The following is a 22,500-nucleotide window of genomic DNA, read 5'->3' as shown; positions in this document are numbered from 1 at the left end:
TTTTCATTTAGACCAGAGAAGCAGACAGTGACATTCAGTAAAACCTGTCATCTGTACTCCCTTATATGTAACAAAGTCTGGATCACCTCTGGCATGTAGAGGAACATGGTCCAAAACACAAAAAGGAAATAAAAGAAAAGAACTGAAAGAAAATCCTGACGTACAATGGAATGTGTATGTGATGCATTATTTCTCTTCTTTTCCTTCTTTTTTATTTTTGTTTAGAATCACATATAATGCTCAGAAAATTGATTGCCTAGTCGTCTTCATTTAAAAACTGTAGCTAGCATTACAGAGAGCATTGCTGGAACAACAAACAACATCTAGGCTATAAGTGATTTACTACAATATCTTCAACTGAAAAAAAAAATAGGATCTGTGTTTAATTGTCTTAGCCAGTGCTCAATCTTTTGGCATGTGATTTAGGTTCTAAATACTCCTTTTCTTACTAGTAACATATGGGACACATATGACATTACTTTCCAGGTATCACTTCCCCATCAAATGCTTCCAGTAAGGAATTAGGGTAACCCATATCTTGGGGTCAAAAAATAAAATCATTGGGGGGGGGGCCTAGATGGCCAACTGAGAGCAGTGAATTTTGAGAGCTCTATAAACTAGTACAATATTATAGGACAATTTTATTATTTTCAAGTTTAAAACAGAAATCTATAGATAAACTACTAAACTACATAAATATAAATTTTGGTGGGAGATATAGAAAAATTTTCCTGTCAAGTAACTTGCAGATATATTGAGTCACTGAATATGAGCAACTCAAGGAATTCTCATCCAGATGCTGCTTTGAAAAAAGAACTGCAAAATTATGACATCTACCTTACAGGAACTATCTCTGAAGATGGATGGCTTTAAAAATGACTTAGAAAACCTCAAATTCAATTTTCAAAAACAGACTGACAGTCTTAAGAAATAACAAATATAGAGACGTTTCTAAATGACATTGAAGGGTGTCTCAAAGAGGAAGAATTCCAAAAAGAATTTCTGCTTAAACAGAATACATGGCTGCTTAACAAAATAAATGACTTAGAAAACAGGGAAAGGAGAAACAACATAAGGATCTTTGGTCTCCCTGAAACCACTGAAGGAGAAGACATTATTTCATTCTTAACAACCTGGATTCCTGAGTTTTTAGACTTGAAAGAGGGACTTTCATTTGGAATTGAAAGGTCGCATAGAGCACTGAGGAAACTTGCTTCTAACTCAACAAATACTCCACCGAGATCCATAGTTATAAAATTTCTTTCATTTCTGGACAAGGTACTAATATTAAAATCTGCTTGGAGAAAATCACCCTTAAAATACAATCAAAGCCTGATAAGGTTTGACAATGATTATTCTTCCAGAATACTAGAACAAAGGAAAAAAGTCTGGCCAATAATAAAACTGTTGAAATAAAACAACAAAACATTAAAGCACAGCTGGCCTTTCCAGCCAAGATAAAAATAATTTTCGCCAATGAGATGAGAACCTTTAATGACTTAGAAGAAGCTACTATATTCATCAAAAACAACAACATAGTATCTATCCCAGAAGAAATTGAATGGATGGCCCCTACTCTTAAAAGAATAAAAGAAACAAATCATTAGTCTGATACTAGAAAGAAGAAACAAAAACAAAACTGATTCCAAGATAGCTGTCCCCCCAAAAAAACAACTCTTACAACTACATCTCTCAAAGTATCAACTGATATGGTACATCACTTGTCATCTGTTGTTATATTTTTAAAAAAGGATGGGTTCTTAAACTGAGAAACTGTAATGATTTATTCAGAACATTCAAAGAGTCCAATAATTTTTCACAAACAAAGGTAGGTCAAGATGGGTTACTATTTACATTACATATAAGCCAAACAAAGCAACATATAATACAAACATACAAGTTTCTATTCCCCTACTTGAACTCAATGAATACTTATATTTATTTTTCATTGATTTTACTTATAATAATTTAAGTAATTAATTAACTAATTCAACAAAGTACCATTCATCAGAGTTCAGACACAAATGTAACAAATTAACATCATATATAATAGCAGTAACAGTAGAGTGTTTTGAAAAAAAAGGCTGTCATGGAGATTAATGCCTTCTTCAGTTAAAGTATGATTTAGAAATGTCATGTATATCCTGGTTAAATAATAGTAGCAAGCTCTTAGTGCAAATGTCATCATTATTCTGTTCAAATACAGTTAATATCAGTTATGGTGGGTATCACAGCTATGAGTGCTGTTTGATCAATACTGATATGGTTAAATAATAGTAGCAAGTTCTTAGTGCAAATGTCATCATTATTCTGTTCAAATACAGTTAATATCAATTACGGCGGGTATCACAGCTACAAGTGCTGTTTGATCAGTACTGATATGGTGTGCGTGGATGAGGCTGTGTCTAGCAGCTAGTGCAATGTCATTATTACTCTGTCTAAACATAGTTAATATCAATTATGGCAGGTAGCATAACTCTGAGTACTGTTTGATCAATCCTGATATGGTGTGCGTGGATGCAGCCATGTCTGACAGCTAGTACAAATGTCACTGTTATTCTGTCTAAACATAGTTAATATCAATTATGGCAGGTATCATAGCTTTGAGTGCTGTTTGATTAAGCCTGACATGGTGTGTGTGGATGCAGCTGTGTCTGGCAGCTGTTGTATGTTGCCGTTTTTGTCTCTGGGAAGCTGTGGGTTGCAGCTTGTGATCGAGGTTTACTGATGCTTGTGCATTAGGAAGAGACATTTGTTGTTTTAGCCTGGATCTAGGGGAAAGAGGTGGATAAAACTGTGAGTATTCTGGCAGAGAATAGTTTGTTTATACATCTGCTGAGTAAGAGGTGGGAAGGCTGGAAGAATGTGTTATCTCTTGTTGTGGTAGCTTGTTGGGAGTTTTTTTTTTTTATCTGATTGTTCTCCGTTCTTTTCATGGCTGCTGCCTTGCTGAAAGGGAGAGAAGTTAGGCTTGAATTTCAGTGAAGTGAAGCTTTGCTTCAGGTGCATCATGAGCCTCTGGTATGCAGTACACAGACACACTAACAGAAACAGATGCTCCCAGGTTGCTATGGCAATGGAGACAGAGTGATGATAATGCTTAATGGCTCTGAGGAGCCTCTGAGATGATTCTCAGCAATGAAGTTTTTGGTTTAAAAAATATATATAATAAAAGGGCTGTTTTAAACTACATGTACACATATTGATGGTCACCCAGCACTTCGTTTAGCTCATTAAGTTGATTCTTGATTAAAAAAAATAAATAAATAAGTGAGATTTTACATTTAAAATGTATTTTGGTCCAAACACATTAAGGACTTACATAAGAGTGGAAGTCTGAGTTATTGTGAAAGATTAAGAGCACTTGGTCTTGTGCAGTACCCTTTGCAGTGGTCTGGGAGGTGAGCTTGCTCGGACATGTTGGACATATGAGGATAGCTGATTCTAGGGATGTTTGGGATTGCTGGGAAGTGCTAGAGAGTCATCAGATTTCCTTTGTGGAAATATTTGTGGGAATGGAAGGTGTGTTGAGTGGTTCACTGGCAGAGTGGCCACTGCATGGAACAGGCTGGTAAAATGGAACAGGACAAATATTGGTTTGGATATTTTAAGAACAGCCTGTAAATACACCACATGAACTAGTGAAAGACTGGATGGGCATTGTTGCCCATGCTTGAAGTACTGATATGTGCATATGTAAGGATGGAAATATACTTACAACACATAAGAAATTAAAAGGGTCTCATAATTTAAAGTCTATGAACTGTATAAACATGCTTGGAAGGAGCAAATAATAAGAATAAGCATTACAGCTTGTGGTCTCTCAAATAGATATTAAATACAGGATTTAATAACATGGGCTTGTGTACAATAACACTACCGTCTTAACTTGTATAAATAACATATACTACATTGAACATCAAGGGGAAGTATGATGATTTTCTTATATAAGTAAATATGCATAACAAGTCATGTAATTGCTTTGACTTGAATTGTAGTTTTTGTAACCCATCTTGACTACATATAATACTTAAGCAGTTACCAAGGTAACTAATGCTTTATACATGACACCAAACTGACAAAGTTGTTTAAGAGAAACAATAGAAGTCTGAACTTGAAGTGTCACAGAATGTAACAATCATATTCTGAACAAATCATATTAAATTGACAACAGACACTCAGTTTAATAACATGGGACATTGTATAATAACGCTACTGTTTTAACTTGTCATAAATGGCATACACATTACTGAACATCAAGGGGAAGCATGATGATTTTCTCATAAGTAAATGTGCATAACAAGTCATATAATTGCTTTAACTTGAATCATGGTTTTGTAACCCATCTTGACAATACATAATACTTAAGCTGTTACCAAGGTAACTAATATTTTATATATGACATCAAACTGACAAAGTTGTTCAAGGGAAACAATAGAAGCCTGAACTAGGAATGTCACAGAATGTAACAATCACATTCTGATCAAATAGTATTATATTGACAATAATCACTCCTTTTAACCTTTGCTGATTATACAAAATAGAATGTTGCCATTTAAATCTAGAAACTTTCAGTATATGCCATAAAATGGCAATTTATGAATATGGAAAGGGAACTTGTAATCATCAATCTCAATAAGTGAATTTGTTGGTTTTTTAGCCTATAATTTCACTCATTTTATAATCAGAAATGACAGATATGAAAATCCTTATGTGTAGGAAATGTGGGGAAGAGGGATGCACTGATAATTAAAATACACTAAGTTTCATCAATGTTTGCATATAACAAACTTGATGCTTTAAGTAAGTTAGCAACAAACAAAGTGATTACTTAAATGCTGGCAAACAATGAAATATAACTTCTGACATGTCCAGCAAAATACATTGTATTATAAACATTAGGTATAAGTATTATTACCATCTATTTATATTAAGTAATACATTTTGAAAGACTTCATCAATGAGGGTGAATATGTTAAATAACTTTGTGCTATAATCTTTTACTGAGGTTTTATATATGATACATCCTATTTTACTATGATTGAATTGCTTGTCATTTATCTTTCATGTAAATATTAATTGATTATACAATAAGTAGACATTTATATTGTATTAGAATTCTGTCTAATCTAAAATAGTACTATATCTGTTCAAAATAATATAAATATTGGTTATTCCTATTACAAATATTCTCCATATGATAATTCAATTTATGGAGCTCAGATGTTCTGGATTGTCAGGGTATGAGTAATAATCTGATGGACTTAGGTTTATCTGTCAGATTAGGAATGATTTTTATTCCATGGCTAGTGGGGATCTCTAAGTTTTATTAACATTTATTAATTTAAATTTGTTATTTCACAAAAACATTTTTAGTGTGCCTGACCAAACCATTACTTTATTGGTAAACACTCAAAGTATAAAACTGGTAATTTCCTTTAAAAGCTCAAACATATTCTTTATAGTTATCAGAGGAAAATGTTTAATAGTACAATAAAACAAAAAATACATAGTCTAAATAACCTAAGATGGATTTAACTTTATTATCTTTAAATACCGATGGCTTAAACAATCCTAGCAAGAGATCAAATCTACTGAAATTTTTAAAACTGAACAACGCACAGACTGTCTTCCTTCAAGAAACTCATATCAAAACAAATGACAATTACAAAAGGAATCCTAAGGAATATATGACATTGGCTCAATCCACTTATAAGACAAAGACAAAATGGGTAGAAATTTTACTGAAAACAAATGTGATTAACCCAGAAATCATTTATAAGTATGAAGATAAAGAAGGCCTTATGGTATTAGTAATAGTTAAATATAATAACAGAATATGGACTCTAGCCAATCTATACTGGTTCCCAGGCATTGCAACAGGAACTGTTAAAAACACTTGGATTTCATTTCCAATAAGTATAAAGGCAACTTAATATTAGGAGGAGATTTTAACTGTATTTTTGATATTTCTAAAACTACAAATAAAAGATCGCTGCGTACATCTGCTGTATGAAAAGCTTTAAACAAGTGGGTAGAATCATTTCATCTTGTAGATACTTTCAAATTTAAAGAAGATAAATCTTTGTTGTTTTACCATCAAGATCACAGATTTGGTACCCAAACTAGAATAGATAAAATATTTGCTGCCCATAACTTACATTCTAAAATCATTAATTTCTCAATCACTCCCTGCCCATTTTCAGACCACAATTCATTTATACTAAAACTTCAAAATGGGTGCAAATCATTAATCTTTAACTCCAGAATTCCAGCATATATAATTAAAATTAAAGAGTTCAAACCCTGGTTATTATCTGAATTACAGTTCTTCTTAGATATTAATTATACCACAGAGATAAACAAAATAATGATATGGGACTCATTAAAAGCTTACATATATGGTAAAACCCTAACCTGGTATAAAAAAAATCAGAGAATGGGAATTATTAGAGCTACAATCCAAACTTTTGTCAGTAAAAGCTGAAAAAAATCAAAATCATTTGGAGATGAAAAAGAAAGTAGAAATATTAAACAATAAATACAACAAAATACTAACACAAAACTAGTTTAGCTTCAGAAAAACTAAAAATGAATACCTTGGCCACTTCTTCCAAATATCTACATAATTTATCCACAAGAATCAAAATACAGTCAAAAGCTAATAACATTAAAAGTATCTTCCATGAAAAGAAAGGGAAAAATGTCTCAGATATAGGTGACATTCTTGATGCCTATAGAAATCTCAATATATGCTACATTTCCATAAAGAAAATATACATATCGATCAATTAAATCTAGATGAAAAATGTTCTAATTTAAAAAAAAATGCAAATACAAATCCCCGGACCTCTGTACCTCATATAGACTATATCATTATTAAATAATGACTATAACATATTTATGACAATATTAACTAATAGAATGAAAATACCACTATCCAAAACAATAAATAATGATCAAACTGGATTTATATATCATAGACACACACATGACAATATTAAAAGGATAATTTTTCTTATAGATTATATTAATAAAGAAAATAAAGAAACACTCATAATTGGCTTAGATATAGAGAAAGTATTTAATTCCCTAAATTGGGACTATTTATTCAAAATCCTAATGTTATTTGAATTTCCTGCATCCTTTGTTCATCTCCTAAAGAATATATATACAAATAATTTAGCGTATGTCAAATTAGGTCCTTTTACCTCTGAATCTATACATATAACAAAATATATGAAACAAGGATGTCCCATGTCACTGATTATATTTGCTCTGGCTAATGAAATATTGGCAGATTCAATTCGTAACAATATAAAAATGAATAATACAATTCTAAAGTAATGCTATTTGCTGATAACATATTGCTAACTTTATCTAATACAAAAGAGACAGAAGAATTAGATATATTAATTGACACATTTCACAAGACTTCAGAAAGTACAGCTGTGTACACTTACCATAAATCTTACCATAAATGTAGATGTTTGAGTGTCTTCACTGTTGCAGTCATCACATTTGTGTTATCCCTGCCAGAGTAGCCCTCGGCTGGCCTGGATACCAGAGACTTAGTATCTCTGTGTCGGTTGCTGTTGTTTGAGGACTGACATCAGGTTGTCAGTGGTATAAAAGAAGTCAGCCAACACCATTACATCAGTTTTTCTTGCCCTAACCTGTCAGGAGCCCCCAAAATAGGAGGCCAGGGTCTGGTGGTAGAACCCTCCTAGTGGAAAATAAATACCAGTTTAAGGAAAGGAGAACAACAGGGAAGAAAGGTAATAAAAAGAAAAAGGGGAAGGAGGGAGGGAAACCAGGACTGCAACAGTGAAGACACTCAAACATCTACATTTATGGTAATTGTACACAACTGTACTCTGTTCTTCGTTTTTCACTGTTGCAGTCATCACATTTGCATAGATTCCCAAAGGTGAGGAAATGGGTGGATGCAGTCATGGGAGCTAGGGGCTGGCTAGCATGCCCTGCAAGACTGCAGAGGCAAACCCTGCTCTGGATTTGGAAAAGAGAGGCAGGTGGTAATGTTTGGTAAAGGTGTGAACAGATGTCCAGGTGGCAGCCTCCAGGATGTCCCTGGTGGACTCCTCTGAAGAAAGCTGCAGAGGTGGAGGCTGGTCTGGTGGAGTGTGTTTTGACCCCCTTGAGGAGAGGCTTTCCATGCTGTTTGTAGCAGAAATGGGTGCAGTGTTCTATCCATTTGGAAATGGTTTGCTTGGAGATGGCTTTGCCCTCTCCCTCTGAAGCAAAGCTAACCAGCAGTTGATCAGATTTCCTGAAGGGTTTAGTCATGTCCAGATAGTATCTGAGCTATCTGTGCACATCTAGAGAGTGCAGAATCCTTTCCCCCTTGTTTTTAGGGTTAGGAAAGAAGGTGGGCAAATGGGTGGATTGGTTGAGAGCAAGGGCACTGACCACCTCTATGACAGCCTCTTGGGTTAACTATTGGCCTGTTGATGGGGGCTTCCCACTAGTGAGGGAAAAATGGGTTCAAACCCTTAGAGGAGGCTTGATGGTTGGAAGCAAAGGAGGTAAAAAGACATAGAGAAAAAAATTAAAAGAAACGGGGGATACTGTGAGACTGGATGCCCAGCTGGGAAGCCTTTCTAAATGACTTTAGCATTGGACTATAAACTGAACTAGGCAAATAATTTAAAATCTCCTTTTGAAAGGCTTCCCAGCATATTTCTTACCCTCTTAGTGCAACAAATCTGGACAAAGCCTAAAATAATGGAGGGACAAAGGCCAAACAATATGGACATATTTTAAATAATGCTCTTCTAAACTTATAAAGTTGCTAGAATAACAGGATTAGTATTAGCATGTATTTTTTGAAGGTTATGGGAGATATTAAGTCTGAAACTCAAACATCCATCATTATATAGTGACTTTAGTCATCAATGATTTGCCAGAAAAATGCACATTTTATGAAGAACAGACCAAAGATATGAGGCAAAGATCTTGGCACTCTGTGAAAATGTGTACATTTGGGAGGTATGCTTTCCAGCAGAGGTCTTTCTTTGATATATTTTTTGTAGTATTTGTTTTATACAGTTTGACAACAAGGATGAAAAAGAGATGGTTGATTAATAAGTTATGCGGCATAACTCTCAACAGTCCTTGATTTTACTTTAAAATATTACTTTTTTGCTGTAAAATTTATGATTTTATGACAAATCAGTGAGGGTCGCAGTCATTAAATAAATTTGAATATTACAATTACAGCTGTCTTTAAAAATGTTTTATAATACAAGTCTTATGGAATTGAGACATGCCAAATGGGAACATGACTGCACAAAAGTAGATGCTGAAATAGCATGTTGTTGTTGTATCTTTCGGCTTTTCCCGGTTAGGGGTCGCCACAGCGGAACTCCGGTCCGCTAATGATTGGTAGTTGATTTTTATGTGCCGGGTTACCAGCCCTGACACACAACCTTAGCATCTGGTTTTTGTAAAAATATGCATACAAATGAACTGTCTAAATTAACAGCAGCACTACTGTTTAGTTATCAAAATGGTTTGAGCTATGACTTTTTTGCAATTTTTGGGCAGTAATAATATTTTAAAGTAATGTACTTGTTTACTATTACTTAAGTGTGTAGGGTAGCATTTGCATAGCAAAGTACAAACAGTACATATAGGTCATTACTTGATACAATGGCTGTTGCACAGGAACTTGTAACTTTGCTTTCTGCCATGTAATGTAGATGAAATGCAGCAATGCTGTTTTTAAAATCATTATTAATGTGAGGCTGTGAGTATGAAACTAAATTTTCTGAAGATGCCCTCTTTTTTAATTTTTCCAAATCTTTTAGGTTTCTAATACTATGACAGGAATGGACCCCATTCCTTAGTCAAAGTAGGATTAAAGTTCATGAACTTAGTTTTGTTTCCTTCTTTGATGTCAGCCAAAAGTGCTCTTCGCAGCATTCGCAATATGCCCGGTAATGATTCCTTCTGTAATTCGTATGGAGTTACATGTATTGGTAGCATTTTTAAATAGGATTGTAGACTCTTTTGTTTATAAGACCCATTGCTCCTACTACTATTGGAACTATCTGGGTATCCTTCTTCCACATTGCTCTCACTTCTTCTTGCAAATCCTGATATTTTATGACTTTATGTCTCTCTGTACGCAGGACACTAGTCACTGGGTGTAGCGATTTCAATGATCAATGCTACTTTTGTCTTCTTTTCCTAGACCACTATATCTTGTTTTCTAGCATCTATCTTTTGAACTGTTGGTAATGGGTGATCCCATGTGATGTAGACTTCATCATTTTCTATGATGCTTTGTGGCTCATATTTCCAGTGATTTTCAGCCACTTTAATACCATAATGTTTGCACAATCCCCAGTGCAATAGTCTTGCCACATTATTACGCCTTTCACTATACAGTCCTTCTGCCATTAGTATGTTGCAACCAGCAACAAGGTGTGCAACTGTTTCCAATTTTGTTTTACAAAACCTACATTTGTCTGTTTTTTCCACATGTTCAATGGACTTTGCAAACCAACGTGTATGTAGCCCACTATCTTTGGCCGCCAATATTAACCTTTCATCTCTTGGTTTAAATTCACCTCTCCTTAACCATTCCTGCATTGGTTCCTGATCAACATGAAGTTCTTCCAGAGGTTTTCTATACTCACAACTATATTTATGCTTTTTCCACATTTCTTGCCTTCTCTTCTGCTCCTTCACCTTATATTCTTTCTTTGCACATTCAGTTACTGCCTGATTTTTATCTACTTCTGGTTTGATTCCCATTCCTGCTTGACGCCAATATGCTTCTGTTAGCCTAAGCAGGGAAGTCATCTTAGATTTATTCTCCTCATGTTTCAAAACTTTCACTACATTTGGGTCTTCTGAGGTCAGCAGATATGTGTGCAGCCCCATGTTTGCAAATCTATACAAGGAGACCCATCCCTCCTTCAGAAAGTACAGTTGTGTACGCTTACCATAAATGTAGATGTTCGAGTGTATTCGCTGTTGCAGTCATCACATTTGGGTTATCCCTGCCAGGGTAGCCCTCTGCCGGCCTGAACACCAGAGACTTAGTGTTTCTGCATTGGTTGCTGTCACTTGAGGACTGACGTCAGGTCTTCAGTGGTATAAAGGAAGGCAGCCGGCACCATTACATCAGTTTTTCTTGCCCTAACCTGTCAGGAGCCCCCAAAGTAGGAGGCCATGTTCTGGTGGAAGAACCCCACCAGAGGAAAATAAATACCAATATGTCCCTTGTAAGGAAAGGAGAACAACAAAGAAGAATGGTAACAAAGGAGAAAGAGAAAAAAAAGGGGGGATGAAGGGAGGGAAACCAGGACTGCAACAGTGAATACACTCGAACATCTACATTTATGGTAAGTGTACACAACTGTATGTATTTCACTGTTTCAATAATCACATTTGGATAGATTCCCAAAGCTGAGAAAATGGGTGGAGGCAGTCAAGGAAGCTAGGGGCTGGCTAGCATGCCCTGCAAGACTGCCGAGGCAAACCCTGCCCTGGATTTGGAGAAGAGAGGCAGGTGGTAATGTTTGGTGAAAGTGTGAACAGATGTCCAAGTGGCAGCCTTCAGGATGTCCTTGGTGGGGACTACTCTGAAGAAAGCTGTACAGGTGGAGGCTGCTCTGGTGGAGTGTGTCCTGACCCCCTTGGGGGGAGGCTTGCCATGCTGTTTGTAGCAGAAGTGGATGCGGTGTGCTATCCATTTGGAAATGGTTTGCTTGGAGATGGCTTTGCCTTATGCTCCTGAAGCAAAGCTAACCAGCAATTGATCAGACTTTCTGAAGGATTTAGTCCTGTCCAGATAGTACCTGAGCTGTCTGTGCACATCTAGAGAGGGGAGAATCCTTTCCCCCTTGTTCTGAGGGTTACAAAAGATGGGCAAATTAATGGATTGGTTGGAAGCCACATTGGACACCACCTTGGACATGAAGGATGGGTTAGTTCTGAGGGATACCCGGTCTGCATGGAAGATGATGAAGGGTTCCACAGCCATGAGTGCTTGCAGCACAGAAACTCTTCTGGCTGATGTGATGGCCAGAAGGAAGGTTGTTTTCTATGAGAGAAATTTTAGCTCTGCATAAGAAGCTGGTTCAAAAGGAGGCAGGGTGAGTTTTTCCAAGACAAAGTTAAGGTCCCAAACTGGTGTTGGTGCCCTTCTGGGGGGGGCTCAAGTTGCTAGCCCCTCTGAGGGACAGTTTGATCAAAGTGTGTGAAAAAAGTGGCTGCTCAGTGGGAAAATGAGCAGAAATAGCAGAGGCATGAATTTTTATAGAGGAGAGAGACCACTGTGTAGTAGGTCAGCTAAGTAATACAGGATGAGAGGGATCGAGGACTGTGCTGTACTGGCCCCCTTAGCCAGGATCCTGATGCAGAACCTTTTCCATTTATCTGCATAAGACTTTCTGGTGCTAGGGCATCTGGCCTCAGGGACAACATCCAGGACTTGTTGACTGAGAATGGCAGATTGGTTTGGGGTTAGGGAATAAGACAAGCTGGCAAATTGAGTGTCTGCAATTGGGGATGCATGAATTCCCCTTCCCTCTGGGTTAAGATGTTTGGAATCTGAGGAAGATGCCATGGAGGCAGCAGAGACAGGCTGAGCAGCAAGGGGTACCAATGCTGTCAGGGCCAGTCTGGAGCTATAAGAATGGTCCTTGGTTTTTCCTCCTTTATTTTGATCAGTACCCTGGGGATGAGAGGAAGGGGAGGAAAGGCATAGACCGAGAGGTTGACCCAGGGAAAGGACAGGGCATCTCCTTTCCAAGCCATGCAGTGATGCTCCCTGGTGCAGAATTTGCTGAGGTGATGGTTGGTGTGGGAGGCAAAGAGGTCGACCTTCGGGGTTCCCCATTTCTGAGTTATTAGGGTGAAGGAACTCCTGTTGAGCTGCCACTCATGTGAGTCCAGAAGGTTTCTGCTTAATTGGTCTGCCAGGGAGTTGAGAGAGCCTGGTAGGTATTGTGCTAACAGGTGTAGTTGCATGGAAGAGGCTGTGACCCAAAGGGTCATGGCCAGCCTGCATAGAAAGTAGGAGTGAGTCCCTCCCTGCTTGTTTATGTACCACATCACAGGGGTGTTGTCTGTTTTGATCAGGAGAACCCCTGGAGAGAGAAGGGGTTTAAAAGCTATCAAGGTGTGCTGCACAGCCATCATCTCTTTTTGGCTGATGTGCAGGGAGATTTTCTGTGGGCTTCATTGGCCCTGTATGCACCCGCTATCCAGGTGTGCACCTCAAGCATAGTCTGATGCATCTGTGTTGGGGGTCTGGGTGGTGGGGTGTGGGGAGAAGGGCAGTCCCTTTTTGTGGGAGCATGCTGTTACCCACCAAAGAAATTATTTCCTGAGGCAAGGAATTATACGTAGAAGGGTTTCCAGGTCTTGAGATTGTTGACACCAAAGGCTGTTTAGGTATCACTGAAGTTTCCTCACATGCAGTATGGCATATGGAATGAGGAGAATGCAAGAGGCTATGAACCCCAGGGCTTGCAGGATTTTCCATGCAGAAGGCTGGGGCCTGGTGGCCAGTTGAGAGAAGTAAGCTGATAGGAAACTTTGTTTCTCCGGTGTAAGGTATGCCATCTGGAATGCTGTATCCAGACTTGCTCCCAGGAAAATTATCCTTTAGTCGGGTACCTGTTTGGATTTCTTTTCATTGATTGTATACCCTAAGGAGGTTAGTAGGTTCTTTACCAAGTCCAGGTGCTTGAGCAGCTTTTCCTGGATGTCTGCCTGAATAAGGCAGTTGTCTAAGTAAGGGTAAATTTGAATATTTTTTTGTCTGCAAAAGGCAATGGCCAGAGCCAGGCATTTTGTGAAAACTGTGGGAGCAGTAGATAAGCCAAAAGGAAGTGCAGAGAACTGAAAGTGTTGAGATCCTGCCCTGAAGCAGAGATATTTTCTACAAGATTCCCTAATAGGAATGTGGGGGTTGGCCTCTTTTAGATCCAGGGTGGCTAGCCATGAGTCCTTGGAGATAATGGGTAGCATCTGCTGTAGGGTGAGCATTTTGAATTTTGGGATCACCAGGAAGGTGTTTATAATGGATAGATTGAGGATGGGGCACCAGTTGCCCTCTTTTCTTGGCACCAGAAAGAGTCTGGAGTAGAAGCCATGGCCTATCTGTTCTCCAGGAATGTGCTCTACCGCCCCCAAAGAGAGGAGGGAGCGGATTTGCTTTTGAGCCTCTGCTCACTGATTTGCTGGTAGATCTGGGAACCCTTTTGGGGTTGGAAGGGTGTGGAAGGAGAATTTGTATCCCTGAGACACAATGTTTAGAACACATTGGTCCTTGGTAATGGTGGCCCAGGTGCGTAAGTGAAAGGTGAGTTTTCCTCCTAGGGGCAAGTGAAGGTGGGCAGAGGGGAGGTCAGGAGGAAGTGAGTCATTGTGAGTTCTTACCATAAGGGGTGGCTTAGAACTCCCTTGTTTTGAAGTGGAGGTAGTCCACTGCTTAGATCTCTGCATTCCCTGGGCCTGCTGCCTGGGGGGTCTGCTTCCACGGGGACTAGGCTGGCTCTGTTTACTCAGAGCAGGAAAGGACCAGTGCTTGGAGGGACAATGCCTGCTGAACCTAGGGGGCTGGTCCTGTAAGAAATATTTAACTGTTTGCATAGATTTTGCTTTTTCTTCCATCTTTTTTAACCACTTCTGCCTTAGTGCCAAATAAGTTATCTTTGTGCATGGGGGCATCCAACAATTTAGATTTGACAGTGTCTGGCAGGGGTTGTTCCTTAAGCCATGCATGTCTTCTAATGACAGATCCAGTGACTGCTGCCCTGAAAGAAGCTTCTAGGGTGTCAAAACCACAGCGCAAAGTGTGTTTAGTTACTTGATTTGCAGAATGCATTAAGTCTTGTAAAGCTTTAGATTCTGCCCAAGCACTAAAGGAAGATATTTTTGTTTAAGGAGTTCCAAGGTATGTTGCTGATATTTAAGCATATGAAATTGACAATTTAGTGCCCTGATAGCAAGAGTAGCTGAGGTGTATACTTTTTTACCCCATCTATAAATTGATCGAGAATCCCTGTCTGAGGGGGTGGGATTTGTAGCAGAGGTTTCTTTTATCCCTTTAGGCCCTTGAGAAATGACCTCAGGGTCAGCTGTAGGATTTTTAAAAATATATTTGTGTGAGTCAGGGACTAAGCTGGATTCAAGGAAAACATCATCCACCACATCCCGGACTGGGGGGTTGGCCAAGGGTTTGTATTGTGAAAGGTCTAGGAATTCCCTGAGTCTCTTTTTAAACTGAGGGTAGTCTTGACTCTCCCATTGGAAATGCTCCCTTAAGGTATGCACGGTTTCCCCAAAGGAAAAATCCTCTGAGGGAGAGGCTGAAGGAATGGATTCCTCTGTATCAGAATCCTCATAAGTGGAGAGGGATTGCATGTCTTCATAGTCAGATGCATCAAATTCATCTGACTCTTGTTCAGACAAAACTACTGGGGACAGATCTCTTTTCCTTTTTGAGGGGGTAGCTTGGCTTCCTCTGATCAGCATGATAAGGCCTTCTGCCATTTTAAGCATTTAAGACTGAGGCAACATAGGAGGCACCTGAGAGTGGGTAGCTGGTTTCTTGGGTGTGGTTTGTACCCTGGGCCTAAGGAACTCAGTTGTTTTCAAAAGAATGGTAGCTGCGAAAGAAGATGTCGGTTTGTGTTGTGATTCAGTGGTGCAAAGGACTTCCTTGGAAGTCAGTGCCTGCTCAGTGGCTCCATACCCATCCAAGGTAGAGATGACCACAGGATCCTTTGACGAAGAAGAGTTTTTGCGGCATACTGGACTCCGAAAGGGTCATGGTAGCGGCCTGCGAATCAACTGAAGCAGGCATCAGGGGCTGTGAAAGTGCCTCACTGAGTACTGGAGGACTGACGACTAACTTTTTCGGAAGTGTAGTCGGTGGGTTTGGATCTGTGTGGTCTGTCTCTGTCTTTATCTTTATGTTTTTTCAGAAGATCTGCTGCCGGATGGATTACCAAAGCCATACTGGAATTCGAGGACTGTAAATGAAAATATCTGGCTACAATAAAGGCCCGACAATTGATAGTTCTGGCGTTAAACAAAGCACAGAAGCAACAACGGGGGATGTTGTGGTCCTGGCCTAGACAAGTGACTCAGTAAGAGTGGAAGTCTCAGTGTGGTATTTGCTTTCCACAGGCGAGACAATTATTAACTTTTTCTGACATCAGTTAGAGCAAGAAAAAAGGATCCCCAATGGGCTACTTAGCTTTAGAAGACTTCAACTTCAATTTGGAAACGAAAACAAAGGTAGCGGCCGACCGACACTCGTGTGAACTGCTTCTGCTTCGGGCTCCATGGCAAGAAAGACTGATGTAATGGTGTGGGCTGCCTTACTTTATACTACTGAAGACCTGACATCAGTCCTCAAGTGACAGCAACAGATGCAGTAATACTAAACCTCTGGTATTCGGGCCGGCCGAGGGCTACCCTGACAGGGATAACCTAAATGTGATGACTGCAACAGTGAAACATGAAGAACATTGGGGAATATATAATCTTGGTATGCACTGATTTTTATAAATCATTTGGTGAGCATAAAACATCCTTCTTGTTTTCCTGTCTAATCTATCCAGCACATTTTGGGGCTAGTCAATCACTCCAAAACTGTAAGTTAGGACAGGAAGAGCAAATTGGTTTATAGCTTGAATTTTGTTCCTAGATGTCAACACTGTTTTCAGGATTAATTTAAGTATTCTGAAGTACTCCTTACTAAGTTTAATTTGCATTTGTTCATGTTTTATTGTTGATCCTTCATCAATTCCCAAATATTTATACTTTTGCTCAAGCTCTTCTTTATCACATTCTTGTCCCAAACTGATGTTTTCTTGGTGCTGCAGTTTTCCTGCTTTAAATGTTGCTTTTGCACATTTATCAAGACCAAATGACATTCTTGTATCATCTGAAAAAGTTTTGACAACTTGCAGTTGTGCTTTCAGTTCTTCATCTGATGAGCTATCAAATCAAATTGCCAAATCATCAACAAAGAGAAGATGAGAAGTCTTTGCACTTTGTTGTTTCCTAGGAGCCAAACTGTAGCCATGACCTAAGGTGTTAAGTAGACCGTTTAATGGATTAAGGGCAAGGCAAAATAGCAGTGGTGACAGAGAGTCACCCTGGAATATCTCCCTTTATATTTTTATCCCTGGAATAACAAGTTGTCCTTTATCATGGCTTAATTGCAAGGTGGTCTGCCACTGTTTCATGGTCACTGTAATGCAATCGATCAGTGTAGGGTGTATCTTATATATTTTTAAGTACTTTTTTATCCATAAATGTGGGATACTATCAAATGTTTTTTTCTAGTCAATCTAGGCCATACTTAAGTTCTTCCCCTTTTTACAGTTCTCCACTATGACTTTATTTAACAACAAATGATCCTTTGTTCCATATGGCTTTCTTTTATTGACCTTTTGTTCTGTTGCCATAATTGAGTTTTCTTCTAAATGACTATAAACTCGGTTGGCATCAATTCCAGTGCATAGTTTATACGTCTTCAGAAGGCAAGTTACCGGTCTATAATTTTTAGGGTCACTTGCAGGTTGACTCTTAAGTAGGGGCATTATTTTTACTGTTGTTAGCCAGGTTGGTGTCTGTTCATGGTACACATATAAATAATTCTTACTCATGGCTAAAGCTTCGCGCAAAGTTGTTAATACTTTTAACCAGAAAATAGGTACTGCATCTGTGCCTGGAGTTTTCCAATTAGAGGCTTTTCTTAACTTTGTTTCAGTGTCTCTGGTTGTTACTCCATCCCATTTCATATCCTGTACCTTTAAACTTCTTGTTCTTACTTTTATTTCTTCTATCCAATTAACATCTTTGTTCTGTTCCACAGGATCTCCATAGCTACTTCTCCAAAATGTATCTACTTCTACTTTTTTGTTGGTCTTTCAATTCCTTTTACCTTATTTCTCAATTCTCTATAAAACTTTTTTGAATCATCAATAAATTGCTTATTTTGTACTTTTCCTTTATATTTTTCTATGTACCTTCTATGTTTTTCCACCTGTGCTGATATTTTTAGTTTATTATTTGTGATAGTGCATGACAGATCCTGATCTGTTTTAATATTGCGCATTACTTTTATCACATCTATCTTTCTGAGTATTTTTGTTGATCTGTTCCCTATTCTAGACTCTTCTAATAGTGACACTTCTTGTCTTAGTTGCTTTATGGTTTTCTCTGTTCGATACTTCCACGATGGTATTCGATTTCTCCCCTTTCTCTCCTTCACTACCCCATGTTCTTGTGGTAGAACTTCTATCAGTTATTAATTTAGCTGCACAGTAATATATTCTGTTTACTTCTGTTATATCGAATGAATCTCTATGGACAGTCCTAATTACTGTGCTTATTTGTTTTATCAATCTTCTGACTTTTTGGGTTTTATTGACCTTCTGAAGTATATTTCTTTCATTGATCATAATATGTCTATCTATCTCTATTAAGTCAAGCAACTCTTCTCTTAGCTCTGTTTCTTCTAAACTGAGGGTGCATTTTTTGTTTTCCATTTCCTGCAGGCATTCTATAGAAAGTTCTATTATATCTTCCTGAGGCACATTCTCTTCAATTTCATCCTTTGCCATCTATTGCTCTGTCATATGAGAACTCACTGGCCTATCACTCCTCAACATTAACTGTCTCCGAGTTTCCTGTGTACATTGACATATTGGAATTTAATTATAGCTTACAGCTAAAATACATTATATTTTTTTCTTTTCTGTTGTGGACCTATTGATTTTGGTCCACTACTAGGCACTAAAATACAGACAGTTGTAGAAAGGGATGTAATGTAAGCATTTGATGGTAGTATGACTTGGAAGAGTGTTAGAGGAAACACTTATGATAACAAGTTTATGGGGACAATTACACAGCCACATATGTGAAGTAATTGCAACTGATGTAGGGGTGTAATATAGAAAAGAGCTACATATTGTAATTCCAGTCTGGAGGGGGGTGGCTAAGGTGAATACTTTAGGTATGGCTTTTGTCTCATAAGCGTAATGGTATGATAACTGGAGTGGCTGGAGGTACTCAACAGCAGGAATGAGCAGGGAAGAAGGATGGGCCTAGGTCTAGCTATGTTCCAGAAGTAATAATATCAACACAGCTTGGAGTCTATCATAAGCACACGCATGCTTTAATTAACTGTACGCCTGGCTGTTCATGCAGAGGTTTATGATCTGAGCTATCAAACAACTTCTTGTAGTTGACAGTCTAACTCCCTCTTCCTCCATTTGGTTACTGCCTTACTCTGAGCAAATCAGTTAACAAGTCAGTGTAACTGGGAAAACGGGCTAGGCTCCCCAGTGGTCCTGTAGTAGCTACCTATGAAATGGAGAGGGGGTTCTATCCAAGGCACAGTCCTAATCTAATTCAAATTTGGATGGACAAGTGTTATGCCTACATAGGGAGAACAATTACAGCATTTAAATCTGGATGAGAGGGAAGGCTAAGTTGGGCACAACAGCTATGATGTTTTTAAATAATAAGTTAGTGGATGGGATGCTTATCCTTCACATAAGTGTGATGTAATTACAAATGATGTGACAGAATTGTATGACAATGGTGTTGGGAAGTGGAGAGAGGACTGCACAAGGAATGAGTTGCATGATGGTATTATTGTTTGGAGAACAATGAGAGTTAGCACTATGTCCTAAGCAAGAATATGCTGTTCAATGGGTATGTCTGCTGGTCAGAGACATAACATCACAGTTGTATGCTGTTCACTGTTACAACAGATACAGAATGGGTATGTACGCTGGTCAGAGACATAACATCACAGCTGCTGTGGAGGGACTGTGTCTTAGCAATAAACGAGCAAGGCATATTAATGTTCTTCCCACATGGGTGTAGTTACTTGCTCCACTCATATGAGAGGGTTTGCAAGTCCCACTCCCAAAACATAAATACAGAATTCTTGCAATCTTTTCAATCACTTTCAACACTGTTGGTGGCCCACTGGGCAAAAAATAACTTCAGTGGAGGCCTGAGGAGAAAAGATTCAAAATGCATTTTATATAATAAAACAAGTACAGGTACCAGGACAAAATTCAGCAACTTATAACGTTAGCAATGGTTACAAGGATAAAACATTATTAGTGATAGAAAGTGTAGATTAGAGACAAAACAAGGAGCATATAATTAGTTATTTTTTAGCACCTAAACTATACTCAGGTAATGGGTCACACAAGTAGTGACCACAAGGAAAGCAGAGAGCATACAAGCATAGCATAAGGTAGAGGGATATGAGAGGAAGACTTAGTGAATAAATTAGAAGTTAAATAGTGTAGTTAAGGAAGGCTTAAAAGTAGAGGAAAAGTATTATAAGTGGGGAAAAGTAAGGGGTAAAAGAAAAAGAAAAAAAACAATAGTTCTAAAGCAGAGTAAGGAATGAGGAGCTAGGAGAGAAGCTTCATAAGTACAGATTACAAAGAGGTGTCAGAAAGGCAAAATAAGTAGTGTGGAAAGACAAACCAAGGAAGAAAATGAGAGAGGAAAAATAAATCTAGTCACAGACAATGAAGTTAATCAAAGAAAATAAATTAGAGAGAATCTAGTACTAGAGGATGCATATTTACCTTTAAAACTGCTATCCAGTGATTAATTCAAGGGAATCGTCTGACTTTACAACGATAGACTGGGAATGAGCAGTGGTAGGTCATGTGACTCAGATCCTGGCTAAAAAATGTCATGTTAGGATCATCTCACTTACCTGGCTAACAGTAAAATAAATAAAAGAAAGCAAAACAAGTGTCTGAGAAGTGCAATGGTGCAGGACACAGAAATCTGCGTACAAAAATTTATTGATATTTCCTGAAAGAATCATGGAGAATGCACTTGGGTAAGAAAACACACAGCACTTGGGTAACCTTATTATTTTAGCAGTAAAGTCTCTTACACCAAAGACATCGACGTAGTTATCAATCAGGTCTTCTATTATTTTCACTTCATGTTCTCCCTTCCCATCAGACTGGAACAAAGTTGGAGCAAAAAGTAAAGACAGATTCTTGGTGTTCATGTGGTTCATATCTGAACACTTTTGTACCCTAAATGTTAAACAGAAGAGAAGGCCAATTAGAAAAAAGAAGAAATGTGTCAACATGTAAACATTTATCTGGTATTATTTTTGCTACAAGCATCTCTACTTTTGGAGCTTCAGCCATCTAGAGTACCCCCGGGTAACCCTGAGTAGCTTGAAAAGCAGTGTCTTGCAAAACAAAATGGGCAAATTTGAATTTGCTGAGAGAACAAATTCCAATATTATTTGTTTGACCCATAATCTCCCGTGACTAGTAAGCCTTCACCCCCATTGGCCCCATTAGTTCCCCTGACCCCTGTAAAGGAAGGCGTGAATCAGTGATCATGGCCATTAACCAATGGTGGTTATGAAATGTTTTTATATTTCCTTGCAAATCGTTATACCACACATGGTAATGCCCTTTACACTAGGCCAGTGAACAATGCTCAGATGGAGGGCTTCACATAACTCGGTGGGCTCTTACTCCCTACATATCATGGTTGCAGGACTTGTTCTTCTAGATTTTCTCTAGATAATACTTCTGCAGCAAGAATTTATTGACTTCTATCCACCTCCCAGAGGCAGGTGATCTGGCTCTGACATCAGAGTCAGTCCCTTCCAGGCTGCTTTCTCCAGTGCCAGGGTCATCTGAGGTACAGTCAAAGCCAAAATAACTACATAGCAGAGCTAGACACTAAATTATACAATTTGTAGCAGCTTATTTGTATCTCAAATACAAATTATCTCAACTTATCTAATGCCTATATATCTGATGCAATACGAGACTTTGCAGTTCACATCCTAGTTAGGCAATCTCTCAGTTTAAATCACTGAATATATTTACTTAGACATAAAATGTATGTAAATTTTATTTCATACAATGAAAAAATACATTCTCTGATGCAATGTAGCATAACACTATCCTGTGTTCCCCTTCCAAACTCTTTTTGTACTCTAGCAGGAATCTCATATCTTCTTCCCACTATCAAATTCCTTCTTCTCTATTGTAAATGGAGCCACTTAGAATGAGCCAGAAGATATAGCAAACTTACTGGCTGAAAATTCAGCTCCAACTGTATCCCTCTCTTCCCCTCAATATTCCATCAGGAAATACTATCAAATATAACTCCGCCTACTATCACTAGTGAACAGGTCCTTAATGCTCTCTCCAAGGCCAACAACACTGGCTTTATGGGCCCAGACAATATCCCAGGATGCCTCCTAAATAGCATAAACATGACCTATCAGGCCTTCTAGAATTGCTGTTTAACTGTAGCCTTCAAACAGGCTTCATGCCTCATGAATGGGGAAAAGCAACAGTTATCCCTCTGCATAAAGGTGGGCCAGCTACAGACCCTGGAAGCTACAGATCTGTAAGTCTCACTTGTCTCATATGCAAAGCCATAGAAAGAATTATCATGGAAATGATATAGGAAACC

The 22,500-nt window shown here is 38.3% G+C and overlaps 1 protein-coding gene across 1 annotated transcript in view; it reads right to left on the bottom strand.

The window, feature by feature from the left end:
- Positions 1 to 22,500, bottom strand: part of ARAP3 (ArfGAP with RhoGAP domain, ankyrin repeat and PH domain 3) — a 1,205,760-nt gene that overhangs the window by 262,043 nt on the left and 921,217 nt on the right. The window contains exon 23 of the mRNA XM_044069919.1: positions 20,942 to 21,089. Coding sequence (XP_043925854.1) covers positions 20,942 to 21,089 — 148 coding nt within the window. The remainder of the gene's footprint in view (positions 1 to 20,941; positions 21,090 to 22,500) is intronic.

This window comes from Protopterus annectens, chromosome 4.part0 (genome assembly GCF_019279795.1).
Source record: "Protopterus annectens isolate FY-2018-M chromosome 4.part0, PAN1.0, whole genome shotgun sequence".
In the NCBI taxonomy this organism is placed as follows: domain Eukaryota; kingdom Metazoa; phylum Chordata; order Ceratodontiformes; family Protopteridae; genus Protopterus; species Protopterus annectens.
Note: the sequence above shows the minus strand (reverse complement) of the source record. Positions and strands in the feature narration are given on the sequence as shown.